The sequence below is a fragment of the Protopterus annectens genome, chromosome 16.part0, assembly GCF_019279795.1.
Source record: "Protopterus annectens isolate FY-2018-M chromosome 16.part0, PAN1.0, whole genome shotgun sequence".
NCBI lineage: Eukaryota > Metazoa > Chordata > Ceratodontiformes > Protopteridae > Protopterus > Protopterus annectens.
In genome coordinates this window covers 378,344,845-378,366,306 of record NC_056750.1, presented here as the reverse complement: position 1 = coordinate 378,366,306, position 21,462 = coordinate 378,344,845, and the positions used below count along the sequence as shown (strand labels likewise).

Genomic DNA, 21,462 nt, shown 5'->3' with positions numbered 1-21,462 from the left:
GACATGTGTAAGTGAAATCTGTATCCTTGGGACACTATTTAAAACCCATTTGTCCAGGGTAATGAGTCCCCAGTTCTTTGCATGAAGTTTTAAAAAAGTCATTGAGACAGTTTACCATGGGGGGGGGGGATTTTATTACTCCCAAATTTGGAAGTGGAGGCCTCCCACTGCTTAGTCATGTGCGTCACCTGGGACTGAAGCCTGGGTGCTCTGCTGGATCTGGGTTTGGACTGAGAAGGTCTGGAAGAGGCAGGAAAGGACCAATTCTTAGAAGGCCAATGCCTACTAAATCTTGGAGGTTGTACTTGTAAAAAGTCTTTAACAGTTTGCATAGATTTAGCTTTTTCCTCCACCTTTATAAGAACTTATTCTGCCTTGTTGCCAAAACAGGTGGGCCCTGATTTAAGGGAGCATCCAGTAATTTTACTTTAACATGAGCTGGCAAGAATTACTCCTTAAGCCAAGCATGCCTTCTAAGTACAGACCCAGTTACCGCAGCCCTGCAAGATGCCTCTAGTGAATCAAAACCACATTGCAATGTATGTTTACCAACTTGTTCAGCAGAATGCATAAAAATCCTGTAAATCCTTATTTTCAGCACAATCAGGAGTCAACATCATTTTCTGTTTAAGCAATCCAATAACATGCAGCTGATACTTTAACATATGAAACTGGCAATTCAAGGCCCTAATGGCCAAAGTTGCAGAAGGGTATACCTTCTTACCCCATCTATCCAGCGCCATGGAGAATCAATCAGAGGGGGTAAGATTTTTGGCAGTAGTAGCTTTAATGCCCTTGGGTCCCTGTGAAATGGTTTCAGGATCCACAGTAGGATTTTTGAAAAGGAACTTGTGAGAGTCAGGAACCCTGTAATATCTATCAGGTTTTCTGGAAGCAGAAGGTAGAGAGTCAGGGGCCATGCTAGATTCCGAAAAGGCATCATCAACAATGTCCAGTACAGGAGGCATAGCTAAAGGCCTGTGCTGGGGCAGGAGTAAGAAATCCCTAAGCCTCTTTTTAGAATCAGAGAAATCCTGACTTTCCCAATGAAAAAGCTCCCTGAGAGTATGCAAGGTTTCACCAAAAGAGGAATCCTCTGGGGGGGGAAGCAGAGGGAATAGAGTCCTCAGCATCAGAATCCTCATAGGTAGACAAGGGTAAATCCTGGTCTTCAGAGGAACCAAATTTCAGAATCCTGGTCAGAAGTATCATAAGAAAACTCAGTCCTAGGTCTCCGAGAGGGAAGGTTAAAGTAATAAGGTCTTCAGTCATTCTTATTTTTTCTTTAGGCATAGGAGGCCTGACCATGTGGTCTGGGCATCAGTTTTCTAGGCATGGTTCGAGTTTTAGGCCTTGAAGAAGAAGATGGTGCCGGTTTAATATGCAAGTCAGTAGGCCTGAATACACCCTCAGAAGCCAGTGCCTGCACAGTGGCTCCGGACCCATCCAAGGTAGAGACATCCGCAGGTTCCACAGTTGAAGCATATCGTGGCATACCTGACTCTGAATGGGTCTCAGTAGAGGCCTGCAAATCTGAAGTAGCGGGCATCAGGGGCTGCGAAAGCGAACTGGGTGGCCTGTCTCTATCTTTACGTTTCTTCGGAATGTCGGTAGTCGGATGGCTTACCCAAGACATATCAGGATAATTGAACCGAACACCAAAAAATTTAGAAGCACAAACACAGACAACGGATAAAAGCTAGAACTGACAAACCGCAAGTGAAGGAAACAAGCTGAGGTAGCAGGACAAAAGTAAATCCAAATAGCTTGAATGGTTTAAAAATCCAAATGCGTTTATTTTGGCATTATCAACCCATCTAATTTTGTTTTGTTACCCAGGCCTGAATGTATTTTTTTCTATAGCATGTATTCTTAAAATCAAAAGTTTATTTAGATGAGGATTATACACACCTAGCATGGAACTTGGTTATTAAATATTGAGTTTATTGAGTATTTACACAACCAACAATTATTACTTGAGACATTAAACAACATTTCTATATAACAGGTTGTTTAGAATTTAATAAAATAAAATAAAATAAAATGTTTTTAAAAAAACAATTTACATTTTATTTTTATGTATTAGAACACCTACACATATATTTATATATTTTTATATTTGTATATTTATATATTTATAGACATTATACTATTAAATATTTAGTTTTATTGGAATTAGATGGGTTGATAATATTTAATACATTAAATATATTATGGTTACTAACTGATTATAAAATAAATAGGTAGGGGAAACCTAAACTAATTATTTTTGTTTATTTTTGTTTATTTTTAACCAGAATGGTACCACATATACTTTAACAACAAGGTACCATACATTTCTAATAGTATTTCTTAATACATCTTATAATATAGTTTAAAACACATGTTACCAAATACTAAATAGAGAAGTATAAAAACATACTTATTACATAAAGCGGGCTCTATGTTTAGCTACGGGTGTAAAATATAAAATATACTATACATTACCGTAACTTTTTACTTGCTACATGTAATTTAGTACTATACAAAGAAGACATACAGGACCTATCTACTTGTTAGTATATCATGTTTTTATTATTTTTAACATACTGTCTATGTGAAGAATTTAATGTGTTAAGGGCGTTTTTTAAAATGATTAATTGTTAACAACTGTCAACCTGTATAAAGGTAACAGTGGGAGAGGAAGTTGTTTGTCTGATGAAGTTCCGGCACTGCTGGGACGAAAAACGCTTAGTGTGTTTAACGTGATTGTGCCAAAATAAACGCATTTGGATTTTTAAACCATTCACGCTATTTGGATTTACTTTTGTCCTGCTACCTCAGCTTGTTTCCTTCACTTGCGGTTTGTCAGTTCTAGCTTTTCTCAGTTGTTTCAGTCTTGGTCACAGACAACGGATAGTTCGTGGTTGAAATAAGGCACAAAACCGACAGCAAGGTACGTCGTGGTCAAGGCCTAAGCAAGGAATATAGTATGAATGAAAATCTTTATGAGGTATTTGCTTTCCACAAGAAATGCAATTATTTACTTTTACTGACATCGGTTTAGAGCAAGAAAAAGTTTCCCCAACGGGGGTTGTTCGCTTTAAGTTGAAGACTTTGGTTCTGAAACTCTAAAATGAAAATTTCAGGAGTGGCCGACCAGCACTTGCGAACTGCTTCTGCTTTGGGTACTGCACGGCAAGAAAGACTGGGGTAATGACATCGGCTGCATGTTTTATACCCCCTGATGACCTGACGTCATGGAAGAAGAGACAGCAAATGACGCAGGACCCAAGATATTTTGTTAATCAGGTCGACTGAGGGCTACCTGCAAGCAGATAACCCAAATGCAATGATTGCAACAGTGAAACATGAAGAACATCAGAGATAAATTCTAATTTTTTTTAGTAAAGAGAAGTTACAGCGGTCATAAGACAACTTGTAACGTATGGCATTGAATGTGTTAATACACTACCAACAAAATGAATCAGACCAGAGTCAGAAAATTACCACCAGTTCACCTATGACACTTGGGACTGACGGCTTCTGCATTCTGTATAAATGTTGTCTGTGGACATCTGGACAAACTCTGGTAATTCATCTTCCCACCAAAAGAAACCTCTCTCTTATTGTTTAATACTGGTTATGGACAAAAATCCTAATTCACAATTAAAATATTTGAGAACTGTGGCAAACTTCTCAGAATAATCTGAGCGAGATTAGGATATTAGTTTTCAACACAAATTTAAAATGAGTTTAGAGACACTTCTGCATATTTCAGCTCCAGTGTTTTATCAATCAAAATGTCATTTGAAGTCTGCCTTTTCCTTGACAGCAAGCTTGACATCTATGGACAGAAGTCATATGAATGGATTTCTAAAACAGCCCTAATGATAAATGGACATAGATGGAATGCAATGATTGAAAGTGGTGTAAAATGTCCATATGATGTAATATTAAGGGGCAGTTCTTTCAATTTCTGTTTCTTAATGCTGCTGAAAATTCATCCATCTGAAGCAAGCATTTTCCAAACTGCAAGTTTCTACTGAAAAGCTCTGTCTGTTGACCTAAGCAAGTTTTCATTCGTTTCTTGCTGAAAAATATCTGCCAACTATGCAAACTTCTTTCAAAAAAGCCATACAGGACACCACTGAGAAGAGTTTTATTTCACAACTATGTAAACTTCAAAACGACTAAGCTTCACTGCTTAATATCTCAAAGAACTCAGAAAGACTACCTCTTACACAAGCTACAAGCATTCAGTCTTGGAGTTCACAGTCAGACAATACATTTTAAAGAACAATCACTATTTCAAGTAGCTAAATGAGACTGGAATGCACTGCTTATGTATGTTTATAAAACTGCACAAAAACACAGCATTTCGGTGACCTTCCTTTTCCCAATGTTCTTGACCATCTTTACCACCACATCCATGACATCTTGTAAGTCTGGTCCCAATTGTTTTCTCTATCAAGAAGCACTTCCTGCTAAAAACATGAGTGGGCATGACCACAGGATTCTTTCGCCACGTTACCATTCAGTCAAGGAAGGTGAATCATCCATGCACATTTCTAAATGATTTCCATGAAATGTCCCACTGTTAGAAACATGAATTAAATACACTGACTATAGGTTTTCCCCCTTGTGGTTGTGGCACCTCTTTACCACAAACATTTTCCACAGCTGCAGCCACATACCACATTTTCCACTGCTGCCCCCACATCAGTGAAAGAAATAAAAATAAGAAGCCATGTTCTACCACTACCATTTGTGGATTTATTCACCTGAAATGCAAGTATTCTGAAGTTCTTCAGCTTACAGTTGAAATATGACATTTCTGAGATCCTCCAGCTTAAAGCATTCTCTGAAAGTGGAATCTTGGAGACTCACTGGTAGTATAAAGGACAATAATTGTCTGGTTACAGCTTAAGTGGAGCTTAAGTGGAGTTTGATTAGTGACTTTGGTCATGACTGCACAGTCTGGGAGGATGTATATGCCCTTATTTGTGGGGATGGGTTGAGTCCCTGCTAACCCAGGATGCTGCAGGGACAAGAAATGTATAACAGTATCCTTTGGGAAGTCATCCATCCCTGGTAACTATCACATTGACAACACATACCTTATTGTTGACCCAGTAGTATGGGACTTGGGGATACAGAGAGTAATCTAGTCTTTGATCATCACATGTCTACAGTGGTGAGGAAATCATTCTATGTTGCACAACTTGTAAGCATAGGTATGGCATCCAAGTCCAAGGAAGCCATTGTTCCACTGTATTCGGCATTCAGACTTACCAATGAGTACAATGCTCCCTTTGGTATGTACCTAACCAGGCATATAAAACAACTGGAACGTCCACAGACGTTCCTCACTAAAAGAATACAGGGCGTAAGTAATAGGTCCTATGTAGACCGCCTCAAGGCCCTATCCCTGTATTGTCTACTATAGGCCTTTGAGGGGAGATCTATGCCTGGCATACAGGGCACTGTCAGACCCCACACTGATGGACCTCCTGCATATCCACGAAACAAACAGCATCAGAATTACCCATTCTAAAGACTTAAACCTTGACTGCGATATAAACAGGACCTGCTGGAGAGAGAGGAATGTATCCCAGAGACTACCCAGTCTATAGAACAGGCTCCCCATACATGTGAAGCAGAGTTTCTCCCTAACCCAATTCAAACGCAACTTGGACAATTGGATGGGAAACCGGACATTCATCCCTGGTTTGGCACCTATGTCTCTAATGGCAGAGATAACCTGTAAATGGTTCATCTCCCAGGCCCATACTCACACTTATCAAGGGTATCAGAACTTGCCAGATACTTAGGATCCATGGCTAGGCTTAAAAAGGGCCTTGTGACAGCCTAGTAAACACCTATGATCACAGATGTGACCAAACAAGTACGTGATAATAGCCCCCACACACAACAATAGGGGGCTCAGGCAGTTTCTACTGTGACAAAGTTGCCCATGTCACCACCCAGTAGCACATAATTACATTTTCAGCAGCAGCACATTTCTTGCTTATTCAGCCTTCTCATTTATTTTCACTCGCTTTTCAAAGCCTGCATACGTGTATGCTTTCAAAAATAATCCAGAATTTTATCTGCCATGTTTGAGAGCTTGGTTAGTAAGTGCTTTCAGTTCTAGGGTAGTTTTATAGCAGTGTCTCTAAGCTTTTCTCCACAAACAGCAAATACTGCTGTACAGCAATTCACTTCTGCAGTCCATGTAAATACCACGGCCAAGTGCTTGCCTTAGTATTGGCAAACTTTTACTCCAATGGATCCAGTGCAGCTGTTTTAAATGGCTGAGCTACTTCTATTGCTTTTTAGCAGGGTTGTAATTTCCCCAGTTGACTGTTGTACTAATGACTCTACTAATGCTTTTCAAGGCTCCATTAATAAACTTGTCATCATCTTAACATTTTAATTTTCAATACTTCAACAATCAGAGTTCACACTGAGTACAGCATCTCCAATTAACTCATTAGCTAAAGACTAATACAGTACTGCAGAAATTGCCTTAATTAAGGTTTCTTACCATGCTAACAAAGTGAAAATGAGCCCACAAACTTTTCAGCTACATTTAGTATTTTCTTAGCTGTATTATTCACTATTTCTGTCATCTACTATCCTAAGCAAGTGTGGCAAGATATGTGCATCTGCATCTTCAAGCAAAATCACAGTTGTGAATCTTGCCTTTTCTTTCATACATACCGTGACATAAGTGAAGGGGGGCCAAGACTGTGATAAGCATGTTGTACAATCCATGGACACTTGGGTAAGGTAGGTTTCTTTAACGCGATCATCAGGTGGGAGTTGGTACCATTCTTGCTGGAGCTGAAGGGCAAGGTTAGATTTAATTCTTACAAGTCAGAAACAAAGCAGAAATACAAAAGTTCCGCTTACTGTGACAGCAGATCTTTGTGATCCATGTCCATCCTCTTCAACCAAAAGGATTTTGCCACAGGCTCAAGTCTTTTGGCATCACAAATTTCAGCAGATCTACAATTCTTCTCCCAAATCTCACAATGTTTTATGCTCTCTGAATATCCCCCGATCTTCAATGTCACTCAAAAGTGATAAAAAAAAATTTAAAAAAAATCACAGAAAGGTTTACAATAAAATAACTAAGACACAGTCCTCCAGGCCTTAAAAAAACACAGACAGGAGGAAGGAGGGTGAATATGCTGAAGAGGCTGGACAGAGATCAAAGCTCAATGATTAACTTTCATATCTGAGCTGATCTTGTCCATCCTCTTCAACCAACATGGCTTGTCCTCCTGAGTGAAATCGAGAAATAATCCCACAGACACTACAGCAGCACCAAGGAATACCTAGATATAGAGATTACATCCAGATTGAAGGCTTTATGAAGGTATGCAGAGAAGGCCATGCTGCTGCACAGAATAATCCCCGCAAAAATGTTATTCTCATATGCATTGGACACATTTTCTATATACTTGTCTTGGTGGGGAATTGTCATGCCACACCTGCACTTTTTAAAAGACAGAGACCTGCTTCCTATCCATGACAAACTAAATACCATCAAAGCAATTGGAGCAGCTGAAAACAGCCACTCCACTAAAGCAGAGTGGAGGTTGGTGAGAAAACTATAGAAAACTTACTCTCAGACAAGGGGGACAGGAATGGTCTGACCTGTAAGACACTGAGAATCAAGTAACCTACTGACAGAACAGCAATAAGCTGTCAGATAGCAACTCTAAGACAGGTGGACTTTAATCCATGGCTTGAGAAATCTGAAAAGGTCCTTAGCTGCTCAGAATTATGGGAAAAAGAGAGGGGGTAAGGTAGGCTGTGACACAAGTGTCGAGCTGATAAAGTCCTGCTAGTCTTATTCACACTGGTAATGGAGATGAAACTCCCTATGACAGATTAATTGTTGTAGAAATTCTTTCTATACTGCAGAGATTATAAACAAAGGGATCATGTCTAGATCTAAAGATGTCACTGTCGTGCTTTACTCATCTTTCATTACGCCAAGCATTGAATATAAAGCCCCCTTTGGCATGTATCTGCTCAGACACATGCAGCAAGTGGAACATCCACAGAAATACCTCATGAAAAAGATACAAGGCCTGAACTACATGTCCTACATGGACTGACTCAATGTCCTGTCAACATACTTGGTATCCTACAGACTGCTAAGAGGTGACCTGTATCTGGCACACAAGGCATCTTCTGACCCAGTACTGACACACTTACTGCACCATCAGCAAGTTAAATGGCATCAGAAATACTTGGTCTAGGGATCTAAACCTCTTCTGTAACATAAACAGAACAGTTTGGAAGGAAATGGTTTCTATCTCGCAAAGGATGTCACCGCACTGGAACACACTTCCCCATCCACATTAAACAAAGTTTATCCCTGTCCATATTCAAGCACAACTTAGATGTATGGCTGGGAAACAGAACATTTACCTCAGGACTGCCCCCTGTACTACTAACAGACAGAGGCATCACTTACATACTTTATTCCCTGCACGGGTCCCCTCAAATTGTTTATGGTATGATCCTACTTATTCTAATTGGGGCAATATATAATTGACCACAGGATGAGTAAGGATAATCTCTAACCAAATGGGACAGTTTAATTCAACAAAAAGGGAAACTGGCTATGCTTAAAATGGCCTGCAAGGACAGCTCACCTAGTACTTACCCATGAACCTATGTCAATGGTGCTGCGGAAAGGGATTATCAATACTATATACTTATGGTGCTCTGACAGGATCACTACTACTCATTACAAAGTGCAGTAACCTGTACTTTTTGGGTAATACTACGAACTTTTTTTTTTATTATAAAGTGGATGGTTGCATACTCAAAACGGACCATGTTGCAAGGGACTAGAGCACACTTACAGAAAACAATCTCAGCTTTGATCAAAATACCAGGAAAGAGTGTGGTATTTCTCATGTAATACTAAATGGAATATCCAGACAATCAATATAGCTTTTGTATTTATATAGCAACTAGGTCTGTACAATTAAAAAAGGTTCAAAGTCTTTGCATAAAAATTCTGAGGCAACAAAATTTTAAAATAGGTGAAAGGAATTCTCACTGTACACAGTGCTGCACAGGTTTCTGTTGAGTGATCCAGTTCTGTTCTTCAAGGCACTGTCAAACGTTGCTCTTTTGGAAACACTAGAACACATGGACTATATGGCTAACACCAAGATGGATAACTTGCAATCAAAACAAAATATAAACAGAGAAAAAGACACTAGTCTATGACAAAGTGTATCTAGACTGTGGAACAATGTACCACTCCTGGTCAGTGTACATCTCCATCTACTTCAAAGAAAATACTAGACAATTTTATGGGAGATAAATACAGACCAAGTGTTAAGGCAATCAAGATTCTAGAAGGTTAACATATAAAAGCTTGAAATGTAGGCCCAAGAGCTTACTTGGCCTTGTGATGGCTCTGAATGCATATTCCTCAAGCATTCATCTTTCGATCAGCAGTAGCAGTTCTTCCAACTTTGACATGACTATGCATATTTTTTTCCAAAGCTCAGCATAACAGCCAAGATTAGTGGAAGACGCATGCAAGGATAGTGAGAAGGCACATATCACCACAGTAGTCTTTTGAAAGTCTACCAGTTTAGCCACTAATGACTAACAGAAAAGATGAAATAACTTCTTCCAATACCTGCCAGTAAAACAATATCAAAAATGATTTCATGACAGAAAGCAACCACTGATGATCTCTTCTTGCAAATTGCAAGACACACACCAGTATGAATTCTGCAGCCTATCTATTAAGTAAAAACATACAACATTTTTGGTTACAGAGCTCCTAATCATGCAAATGGATAATTAAATGTGAATACCTGTGCAGGGCCTGATACAAAAACTGCTTTGGCTTTTGACAGAAAAAGGCGTCTGATCACATAGTTAACTGGCTTAATATAAAAAGGTTTTCCTTTACATACTTTTTGGACTGTCTCACTACGTATTCTCAAAAGTGATCTCAGCATGCAACTGGCATACTGTTTAAACAAAGAATTTCACATCTCTCCCTTGTGTACAAAATAGTAAGACCAAGAGCTTCCAGTGCTTTTTACCTTGGAAAGTGCCAAACCAGGCTGTGAAGCATATGCTTTGAAAATCATACAGAAGGCAAAGTTACCAAGTACAATGTGTGTAGAAGCAATGTTTTATACCTTACCCGGCTGCTAATTTTTTCCCTGAGTTCTTGCTGCTTTTTCTCATCTTTTTCATCATCCAAGTGTGACCTGCAGGTCACAGCCAACTTCTTAATAAGTCTCTCCATTTCATACTTCTGCTCTTCAAGCTGCTCAGACTCCAACTTTTTGAATCTACGCCAGTCATTAAGTACGCCCTTTGGACCTGGTGAAACAAAACAAAAATTGCAGATTTATTAATTTATCTATCATCTGTTGACCAGGAAAGTCCAACTAGGACAGAGCCTATTTTCAGCGGAGGCCTGGTGAGAAACGCTCCAGACACGTCTTTAGAAAATCAACAGCCACCAAAAGAGACAAACAATGAATGATATGCATTTATCCTAACGTAATACCTTCACAATCCATTTCCATCCACCTCAATGACTGAAATGGCAGCCAGAGAAAATGTCTCTTGCCAATTTTAGGACTCTACCCTGCTCCCATACCTAATCTATTATCCAGATTATAACTGTTTGGGAAAGTTGCATTTAAATATTAAAAGACTCTACAACAGGAGGAGGAAACTGATGAGAAATAAGGTGAAGTCCCAAGACTGGAAAAACTCCCTTCCTATCCATAAGACCAAAAAAAACCCAATGGGGCACTTTCCTGAAACACCCTGGTAAACCTGCAACAGAATGGGCATTCAGACTGACAACCAACAGATGGCATTCGGACTGGTGGCAAAGAAGTTCTGAGGATGGTACATCAGGTCATCACCTTTATGCCATACTTTGTGAGGAGCATACATGTGGTGTACATTAAGGCAACCTAAAAGGCTTTGGTATACCGGACGGACACTGGGCCACTACTGGCAAGGGATCCCAATTGCAATGAATACTAAAACAGTGAAATGTGAGGAGCATACGTGTGGTGTACATTAAGGCAACCTAAAAGGCTTTGGTATACCGGACGGACACTGGGCCGCTACTGGCAAGGGATCCCGATTGCAATGAATACTACAACAGTGAAATGGAAGGACAAAATCAGTTATTGGCTAATAAGCATGTACAATGCCTGGATGCCAGCAAAGAAGAAATGTAGACAGCTTGATAGAAAATCAACTAGAAAAGGTGAAGAGAAAACAGTAGCTGGGAAGAATGCTCCTGCTGTTCAGCATAAAACAATTCAAGCTGCGGCTTTGGTACAAGTCATGGCTCCAGTAATTCCATTTACCATGCTGATAATATGCTCTTAAGAACTGACCCAGTGGTAAGGGATCTGGGTACGTATGTAGACAGGAGCCTTAGTTCAACCAAAACATGGCCAAGGTGGTGATGAAATCCTTTTAATTTACGCAACTTATAAGTAAGGGCATGGCATTTAGGTCAAAAGAGGTCATTACTCCACTGTACTCTGCACTTATCAGACCAATATACAATGCTTCCTTTGGTATGCACCTGACCAGGCATATGCATCAAGTACAGCAATCTCAGCGGTTCTTTACAAAAGAATACAAGGTATAACAAAACCCACCTTATGCAGTGTGCAGCCCTCGCCCTCTACTCAGTCTCCTATAGACTGCAGAGGGGTAATCTATGCCTGGCTTACAAGGCATCTGCAAACCCCACACTAATGTATTTCTACATATTCAAAAGTCAAAGAGTACCAAAAATATAAGGTCTAGGGACCTGAATTTTGTCTGACTTAGAGCATGCTGGAGAGACAGTTGTGTGCCCCAGAGACTGCCCCCCCCCCCCCCCATGGAACAGGCTTCCCATACATTTAAAGCGGAGTTCGTCTACTAGCCAGTTTAAGTGCGAACTAGAACAGTGGATGGGGAATAGAAAATTTACATTGGTCCTGGCACTCATGCGCCTTATGGACAGCGGTAGCTTATCAATGCCTGGTCCTCAATGTCCTATTTGGATACATGACATTATTATTCTTTCGGAAAAACTTGGCTAGGCTTACAAAGGGCCCCCTCCCCCAAGAGCCGTTTGTCAAGACGAAAAAAAAAAATGTGCTCAGAGGTGATCAACTCAAATAACAAATGCTGGAAAAAAATGGAAAAAAGTTTTTAAACAGCTATTCAGATGAACTGCTAAAACTGCACAAATCAGAGGTTGAAGTGAAGAAAGGGCTGGCAGAGTATGACACTGCTCAAGAAGAGCCATTTCAAAAAAAAGGTAGAGTTAGGTTTTTCCTGTGTGCTGTGACCTCATCTGAGATTTTCTGCTGTACCAGAAAAAAAAGGAAGGAACACACTGTATTAATTTTATGAAAGCACAAATAAGCAACTGGACTATTATTTGAAAGGGCACATCATGTGTATGCTCCAAACACGGCCATGAGAACGCAGCCAAGACTTGTATTAGTAAATCATACCAGCAGGAAAAAAAAAAAAAAAAAAAAAGAGTTGATCCTGACAAAACTGTGGTAGTAGGGCAAAATATTACAAGAATGGAGAAAGTGTTTGTGAAAAATGATTATTCACTGTACACCAGGCAGAAAAGAAGCAAATTTATCCCAAAAATCAGGAATGCCAAGAGGCAGGTATAAGATTCAAATAGGTGTATCCAGCTGTCTTCAGAATATTTTTCCTGGAGGATCGAAGAAATTTTTGATGCAGAACAGGCCAAGGAAAAAATACAAAAGTTTGTCCAAAAAAGTGAGCCAACAAACCTAAGGGGCCTTTGCTTCTCATTCTTCAGATAGAGCTCATAGACTGACTTTGCCAGTCAAACCTTTTCCAATGCTTCAAAGAAAAATGATTGAGAAACAGAAAAAAAGTGCAGGAACTGACTAGAAGAATCGTGAGTTCCTTGGACTTGAACCAGACTCTGCGGCTTTTGAGACGGAGATGAACAGGGAGACGACCAGCAATACTGAAATTGGTGAATAAATATGAAATTATAAAGCATCAATCACATTTGTGAAATATGGCTTTGCAAGAAAAGGTAGAAAGTTTGGATTTTAGTTGACTTTGTTAAACTTGTGGGGGGACTGAAAAGTGTACACCTCAATTTCATGTCATTAATGTTTGTTCCTTTTAGTGACCTTCCAAAGTAAAATAAATTTTGTTTTCAACAGTATCTGTACAAGACATCTCATGACAAATTACATATTATACAGTAAAGCATTTTCAGTTATTGCTGTATATAATAAAATACTAAAGTAAACAAGAGCCTTTTTTCCTTCTTCCTTTTTAATTTTAACAAATGTAGGCATTACAATGTAAAAAGAGAAGAAAGGCAGGAGAAAAGCATGTTCAAGTTAGTGTGCTGTAATCTTAGCTTGTTGAGGTAGGGGACGGAGTATAAATGTGCACAGATTATAATGTACGTTTAGTGGATATGTCGTACTTTTGCATAGATGAAAATCTGGATTAAGGCCGTTGTCTTAATCTAATAAGTTTTTTGTGTAAGCAAATAAATAAGACACTGAATATAATAAAATGTTTTCCTTTAGCAAATAAATGTTCAGTTGACAAGTCTGCAGCTGTATAGTTTATTCTTAGGTTTCCATGGAGACAAGCTGACTGGCATGCAAAAAAAGACAGAGGGCATTTTTTTAAGGCTAAAACGTAATATTTTCTGAAAACATACAAGCTGTTTTCACATATGGAAGGTGAATAAAGATAATACAAGAAAAGACAGCAATTAGTGTTAAGTAGGAGCATATGCTTTATCATGAGTCTTAGCATGGGGTACACCTCATTTAGTCAAAAACACAAACCATCTAATTCCTAATTAATCAAACTCAACAAACTGAAAGCTAAAATCAGCGAATGATCACTGGCACAATTTTTTCACAGGGAAAGTAACTAGTTGGCAATCATTGGGAACTTGCCCTTTTCCCCACTGTAGTGCAATCTCAGAGCTGGTATGTTTACTTGGGGGGTGCAGCCCCCCACTTGGGTGGGTTTTAAATTAGGTGGTTCTTGTGATATTCGCTAGGTTGGCACCAGTTAAAGTTTCCCTGGAAAGAATTTGTGGAAGTGATCGTTGAATTCAGATTTTGATTTATTGAGTTAAATAAATAGGTATTGGACGGTCTTATCGACAAAATTATACAGACCCTAGCGTGGATAACCTTAATTTTAGGTTAAGTTAAGCCTGTGTGCTGCTGTCAATTTGGGACAATTTTTCCTATCAGGACGGTTATTTGAAGATGTACACAGTTGTGTGTGTGTTTGGCTTAAGTCAACAGGTTATGAGGTTGTGTTTTCTGTTTGAGGGTTTTCATTAAAACAAAGTCAGAAAAATGTGACACAGATTCAAATGGCGATGACAAGAAAACTCTATAAATAAAGATCAACCTGCCAAAAATTACTGGGTGCATGTAAAACAAAAGCAGGGAAAGGACATTTGGAAAAACATATATAACAGATGGGAACAATAAGTTTTTATCATAAATGACGACTCTATCTATATTATGGAACATTAATGGCCTCCCAGGTACAGACAAAAAAAGGAGTGAGTATTGGAATTACATTAAGGAATGCAAATAGTAATGTTACATACACTTGTAAAGAAATGAGCGTGTGACTTTGATTAAAGGATTTCAAGAGGGTTATTCAGCAGAGTATGTATATTAAATGGAAAGGTCTGACACACAGCCAATAGCATTTCAGATCATGTGTCAATTAACAGTCAAGATAAAAATGAAGGGTATGAGAAACAAAGCACAGGAGCTGACTAGAAGAACTGTGAGTTCTTTGGACTTGAACCAGACTCTGGGGCTTGGAGATGAAGATGAACAGGAAGACTATCAGGAACATTGAAATATAACAAATCATATATAGTAAAATTATCACACTATAGTAAAAATGAGACTCTGGTGCTTCTCCACCTACCCGAAGAGAGGAATTTAAGGAATGAGTATTGGAAATTATTGGAGATTATTAGGAAGACAGAAATTTCTTCAGAAGTTATGGCTAGTGAGCAGGATAAAGTGATAATAGAGTAATAGGGTTAAAAGTAAAACAAAATATGGTTAACAAGTAACAAGATTTAAAGGGGCTGACAAAGGTTAAAGTATTGCAGAATAAGGGGAATCTCACAGAAGAGGCACATTATGCTAAAAAGAAAACAAGGAAGTTCATAGGTTCATACTAGGCTATCTGCCCTAGGGCATTTATAAGCCTAGCCAGAGTGTGTATGGCTTTCGCCACCCATTTTAAATTAATTTTGCTATGCCCTTTTTCGAGGTTAGTATACTGTGCCTCTGTCTAACAGTGACACAGAAGTGAACTACGATCTCCCATCCACTCAAGATTCCTCTTGAAGAGGGTCAATGAGGGACTCTGCCTAACCTGGACTGGGATTTTATTCCAGAGTGAAGGGAGCCTCTGGGTTATGAATCTGTCCCTCCAGCATGTCCTACTTATTTCAGTGCTGAGGTTTAAGTCCCTCGAGCGCGTAGCTCGATGGGATTTGGATTTTCTGAGGTGCAGCATGTCCATTAATTCCGGGTTGGACATGGTTTTATACATCAGGCACAGATCGCCTCTGAGCAGGCGGTATGCCACTGAGTAGAGCTGGAGTTTCTTTAACCGGGCATGATACGGCATCTGTTTGAGCCCCTTGATCCTCTTGGTGAGGTACTTTTGGGGTCTTTCCAGTTGCTGCAGGTGTCTGGTAAGGTACATCCCAAAAGGGGCATTGTACTCAATTATGGGCCTGATGAGGGATGAGTAAAGAGGCACGATGACCTCCCCTGATCTAGATGTGAATCCCTTCATGATTAGGTGGACTATATAAAATGTTTTTCTAACCACTTTGACCACATGGTTGTCAAATGAGAGATTGCTATCAACTTGGGTCCCCAGGTCCCTAATTACTTCTTCTGTACTTAATGGATTACCACCTATGTGGTAATTTGTGGGCACTTTGTTTTGCCAAAGGGGATGACTATACACTTTTGGCGTTTAGCTTGAGGCCATGGCTCTGACACCAGTTGTCTGTTTCTATGAGGCCCTTTTGGAGGATGCTTGTGTCGACTGGAGAGTCTATTATGGCCCAGTTTGCAGTCATCTGCGAACTTGGTCAGCCACAATCCTTCCATGTTGGCCTGTACCTCCGAGAAATATATACCGAACAAGAGAGGTCCCAAGACTGAGCCTTGTGGGACGCCACTTGTAACTGGTTTGGAGTCTGACATGGCTCCAGCTATTCTAACCATGTGGGTTCTGTCCTTGAGCCAGTTTGCAACCCATCTAGTGACATAGGGGTTTATATTTAAGCTGGTGAGCTTATCTATAATGCCAGAGTGGGGTATTGTATCGAAGGCTTTTGCGAGGTCCAGGTAGGCTGTGTGGACCACCTTCCCTTGTCAATGGCCTTGGTGACTGTTTCAAAGAAATCGACCAGGTTTAAGAGGCAGGATCTGCCCTTAACAAAGCCGAACTGGGTAGGATCCAGTGTCTGTAGGTCCCCAATATCTTTATTTATAAGGTCCATGATGATCCTTTCCATAGCTTTGCAGACCAAGCTAGTGAGACTTATGGGGCGATAGTTTCCAGGATCCGTTGAGGCACCACCTTTGTGGAGAGGGACCACTGTTGCTGTACGCCACTCTTTGGGTACATATCCTGTAGTAAGGCTGAGATTGAACAGTAGTTTTAGGTTTGGATTTAGCTCTTCTTGGAGTTCATGTAGGACGCAGCCCGGGACACCGTCTGGTTCCATTGATGCTGTGTTTCTTGCTTTGGAGAGGGCAGCTCTTACCTGAGCATCTGAGATGTCAGGGGGGCAGCACTCTGCTGGGATAGATATTAGCCCTTTTGGTGGGGGGGGGGAGTTTGCGCTGAACCTGTCAGCTAGGATGTTGGCAATGTCTGTGGGTTCGGTGTATTTTTTGTCATTTTGGACTAATTCTGAGCATATCTGGGAATTCCCACCCAGGTTCCTAACATAACTAAAGAAAGCCTTGTGATTATCCTTAGTGTCCTGTGCAATTTTTCTCTTGAAGCTGGCCTTAGATGATTTTATGAGTGCCCGTAGTTTTTTGCTAATACTGATCAGAGATGCCTTCCCTTTTTGGGATTTTGCTCTGACATGTAGTAGCTTCCTCCTTCTATTGTATAGTTTGTTTATGGCTGGGGTCCACCAGACAGGACATCTGCCTTTGGAGGATTGGGTCTTGGTTTTATTTGGGATTGCATGATCCATGCATTCCTGAAGATGTTCATAGAATGTGTTTATAAAGGATTTTGTGGTCTGAGCCATATTATCCACAGGCCCAGGGGCTTTGAAGGATTCCACCTCGGTTTTGAGGAGTGTGAAATTTGCTTTAGAGAAGTTTTTCACTGTGGTTTTCTGGGCATGGGGTGGGGTCGGGATGTGAATATCCAGTGAGATTAGTTTATGGTCTGATCTTACCAGTGAGGGATACACTTCTGGTCTGGAGCATAGAGTCCCCATGTTGGTGATGATCAGGTCCAGTATGTTTTCCCCTCTTGTGGGAGTGGTAACAAGTTGTTCCATAGCATTTGAGTTTATAAATTCTAGGAACCTTTGGGCTAGGGTGTTGGAGCTAGAGTAATGCTCCCAAGTCTATGGTTGGGTAGTTGAAGTCACCCAATATAATGGTGTTTGGAGAGACCTTCATATTTTCCAGTGTTCTCAGGAAGGCCGAGTGGGGTTCCTGGGTTTGGGAGGGTGGTCTGTAGCAGGCTATAAACTGGAAGGCAGTTTTACCCACTGTTAGTTGCACATGGATAGTCTCTGATGCTTTGTGCTGTGCCACCAACCTGGAGGTGTGGGTATCTTTGACGAATATTGATACTCCCCCTCCTTTTGTGGTTCGGTCCAAGTTTTGGGGCCGAAAAGCATGGTATGGGGTATAACCTGGTAGTGCTGGGGTGCTCTCGAGAGCCTTGAACTAGGTTTCCATTACTGCACAGATATCGATGTTCTCCATGCTAAGGAGAGTTTCGAGTGCGTGCATCTTGAGGTTTAGACTTCTGGCGTTGAGTAGCATTACTCAGTTTCTTATCCCTTGTGATACCTATGGAGGTCTTTTGAGCCTTGCCTAAAAAAGGCACTACGGGGGTAGCAAGAGCCTTTGCCAATATCCGAAAGCCCAGGGGTGACAGGTGCAAGCCGTCCCTAGCGAAGCATCGTGGCTTGTCGAGCATGTCATCCCAGGCTGACAGGCATTGGATCCCCTTTGAATGACACCAATACTTAAGCCAATTGTTGAAATCGATAATCTTGTCTTCATACTGTGGCATCATTCTTGGTGAGGGTAAGATGCTACTCAAGGTCAGGGTCATATCGGCCTGGGCTACATGCTCAGAGAGCTCCTCTATGTCTCTTTTCATGTAGTCCAGGGAGGTACGTCTCGGGTCATTCACACCAGCATGGACAATGACTGGGTCATATTTGTACTTGTCTTGGAGTGACCTGAGTGCTTGTGTTATGTGGCGGATCCTAGCGCCCGATAGGCAGCTCACCGTGACCTTCTCCTTGTTCAGCCTGGTGAGCGGGACGTCAGTGTGCCTGATGATAGAGTCACCTATTACAAGTGTATCAGGTGTGTTGTTTAGCCTTAAGGGCTGTGACTGTTCGGCACACTGGCTTTGTGAGCTATGTGTTGCACGTGTTTTGTTTTGGGGTAGCGGTTGCTTGGGTGTCTGCTATGGAGGTCTCTGCTGCTTAGGCAGATTTTTATTTAGAGCCTCCAAGTATGTTTGTGTGTGTTTATGTGTTTGGTTTGCTGTCGTGGTAGGTCTATGTGAGACTGGAATTGTAGTGAGTGTGGTTTCCTTCTCCTCCTGACTGGTTACGCCAGTACTGAGTTGAGAGAGCTCAGCCTCTAGTTTGGCTATATGGTTGCATCTCTCACATGTGTTGGAATTTGTTGGGAGGAAGAGAGGGTTGTCTGTGTACATTAGGCAGTTGTAACATTGCCTCAAGATTCCCAGGTTCACCAGCTGGACCGGAGAGGAGATTGTCAACTGACCTTTGGACATGCTAGAATAGTATTGGGAATTCCTTTATAATTGAAAAAAGGGCCAATGGGGAACAAGTTACTCAAGGGGAGTTTGTGAGGGTGTAGTGCTTTTAATTTTTTAGTGCTGACTTATATAATTGCTTTAGTGAGCAAGTGCTAGGCTTTAGCATAGGAATAGGGTGTTTATTATGAGAACTAGATCAGTTCCAAGGCTCAAACCCAAATAAGCGGCGCTGCTCGATGCCACGCTATGCACAAAATCACGCAAAGCCGCGCTACAGCGTGTTTTATACAGGCGGACTTGAAAAAGCTAGAAATTGGCCCAAAACAGCTAACAAACTACCAGATTCCTGCGCTGGGAACACTCCTCCAGGGACAGATAGGCTGCTCCAAGCTGCCCACTGCCACTGGTGAACAAAGAAGCCTCCCTCTATCCAAGAAAGGAAATGGCAACACAGGAACTTTCCAAAAGTTCAGAATACAGCAAAGCCTGTATTTGGACTACTCTAGGTCAGGAAAGATGGGAAACAAGGATAACTTTTTTTTTTTTCTTTTTTGCAACAAACAGCAGGAAATTGCAATAAATATGTAACACAGGCTAGCGCACTTGAGTGCGTAGCCTCAACAAGTAAATGCAACAAACAGGACAAACTTTAAAAGTGCAGGTGCAAAAACAACTTTAGACAGTTTAAAAAACAGTTCAAGAAGCAGAAATATTTGCAGTTTAGCTAGATCAGACAGTCGCCAGGTAGTAGCAGGAAAAAACACTTATCAGGTTAGCAGTCGCTCTTTTAGCCTCTCTGCTGCTAGCACCACTCTGCAGGACCACGAGGAGCTTGGCTGAGAAGTAACAAGCGCAAAAACCTCGCCAAAGCAGGTTTTATACAGGGGGATTTGAAAGAGCTAGAAATTGGCCCAAAATGACCAATAGACTACCAGATTCTTGTGCTGGGTACACTCCTCCAGGGATAGATAGGCTGCTCTAAGCTCCCCACTGCCACTGGTGAACAAAGAAGCCTCCCTTAATCCAAGAAAGGAAATGGCAACACAGGAACTTTCCAAAAGTCCAGAATACAGCAAAGCCTGTATTTGGACTACTCTAGGTTAGGAAAGACGGGAAACAAGGATAATTTTTTTTTTTGTTTTTCTTTTTTTCAACAAATAGCAGGAAAATGCAGTAAATATGTAACACAGGCTAGCGTACTTGAGTGTGTAGCCTCAACAGGTAAATGTAAAAAACAGGACAAACTTTAAATTACAAGCGCAAAAGTGTGCTAAAGCTGGCTTTAAAGCAGGGGGTTAGAAAGAGATAGGAAATGGCCTAAACGCCCATAAGCTACAGGTCAATGGGCTGGAACCACTCCTCAAGGGACAGATAGGCTGCTCAGAGCTCCCCACTCTCACTGGTGAACAAAGAAACTTCCTCCTATCCAAATAAGGATATGGGCAACACAGGAACTATGACACAAAATGGCCCATAAGCTACAGGTCACTGGGCTGGAACCACTCCTCAAGGGACAGATAGGCTGCTCAGAGCTCCCCACTCTCACTGGTGAACAAAGAAGCTTCCTCCTATCCAAATAAGGATATGGGCAACACAGGAACTATGACACAGCCCAGAGATCAGCAATACCTGAAGACTGGACTATTCTAGTTCAGTAAAGGCGGGAAACAAGGATATTTTTTTTTTTTACAAAGTAGCAGAAATTAGGTACAGAAACACAGTAAATGCTTTAATTCGGCTAGCGCACTTGAGTGTCTGGATAATACATACATTAAGTATCTGGATAATACATACAACTTTAGAAAGGATTGCTGTAAAGCAACAGTTCATTTGATAACTCCAGAGTACAAACACTTTTAGCACAACTTCGGCAACAGAAAATAGAAAGGGTTGCTGCCAAACTTATAAAGCTTATAACAAGAAACTTAAATAGAAATCATGTAGAGGATTACAGACATTTCAGAAATTTATGAAAACTTGTTTAAAAAAGAGAAATATAGAAATCAAGAAAGAGCACAAATTAATTTTTTTTTAAATATTTATGGAAGATATAGTACGCCAAGGTCAGAAGTTGATGAGATTCGCCAATTAACAGTTAAGACAGGAGGAGAGGAGCTAAAAATCGTGATGTAAAAATCCATCTGCAGGAAAGTTTCCGGGAACAGGTGCTACTCCTGTGGAAGTTTGGAAGCTATCAGGGAAAAGAGTGATAAAGATCTGAAGGTTTTGTTTGAGAGTATTTAAAAAGGGGGTGGGCACCAGCATCCTGCAAAAAAACTGTGGTTGCTGCAATACCTCAAAATCGTAAACACCTATCACTCAACTCATACAGACCCATTTCAATTTTAAACCAAT

The 21,462-nt window shown here is 40.7% G+C and overlaps 1 protein-coding gene across 1 annotated transcript in view; it reads right to left on the bottom strand.

The window, feature by feature from the left end:
- Positions 1–21,462, bottom strand: part of PDCL (phosducin like) — a 104,605-nt gene that overhangs the window by 68,007 nt on the left and 15,136 nt on the right. The window contains exon 2 of the mRNA XM_044058570.1: positions 10,184–10,365. Coding sequence (XP_043914505.1) covers positions 10,184–10,365 — 182 coding nt within the window. The remainder of the gene's footprint in view (positions 1–10,183; positions 10,366–21,462) is intronic.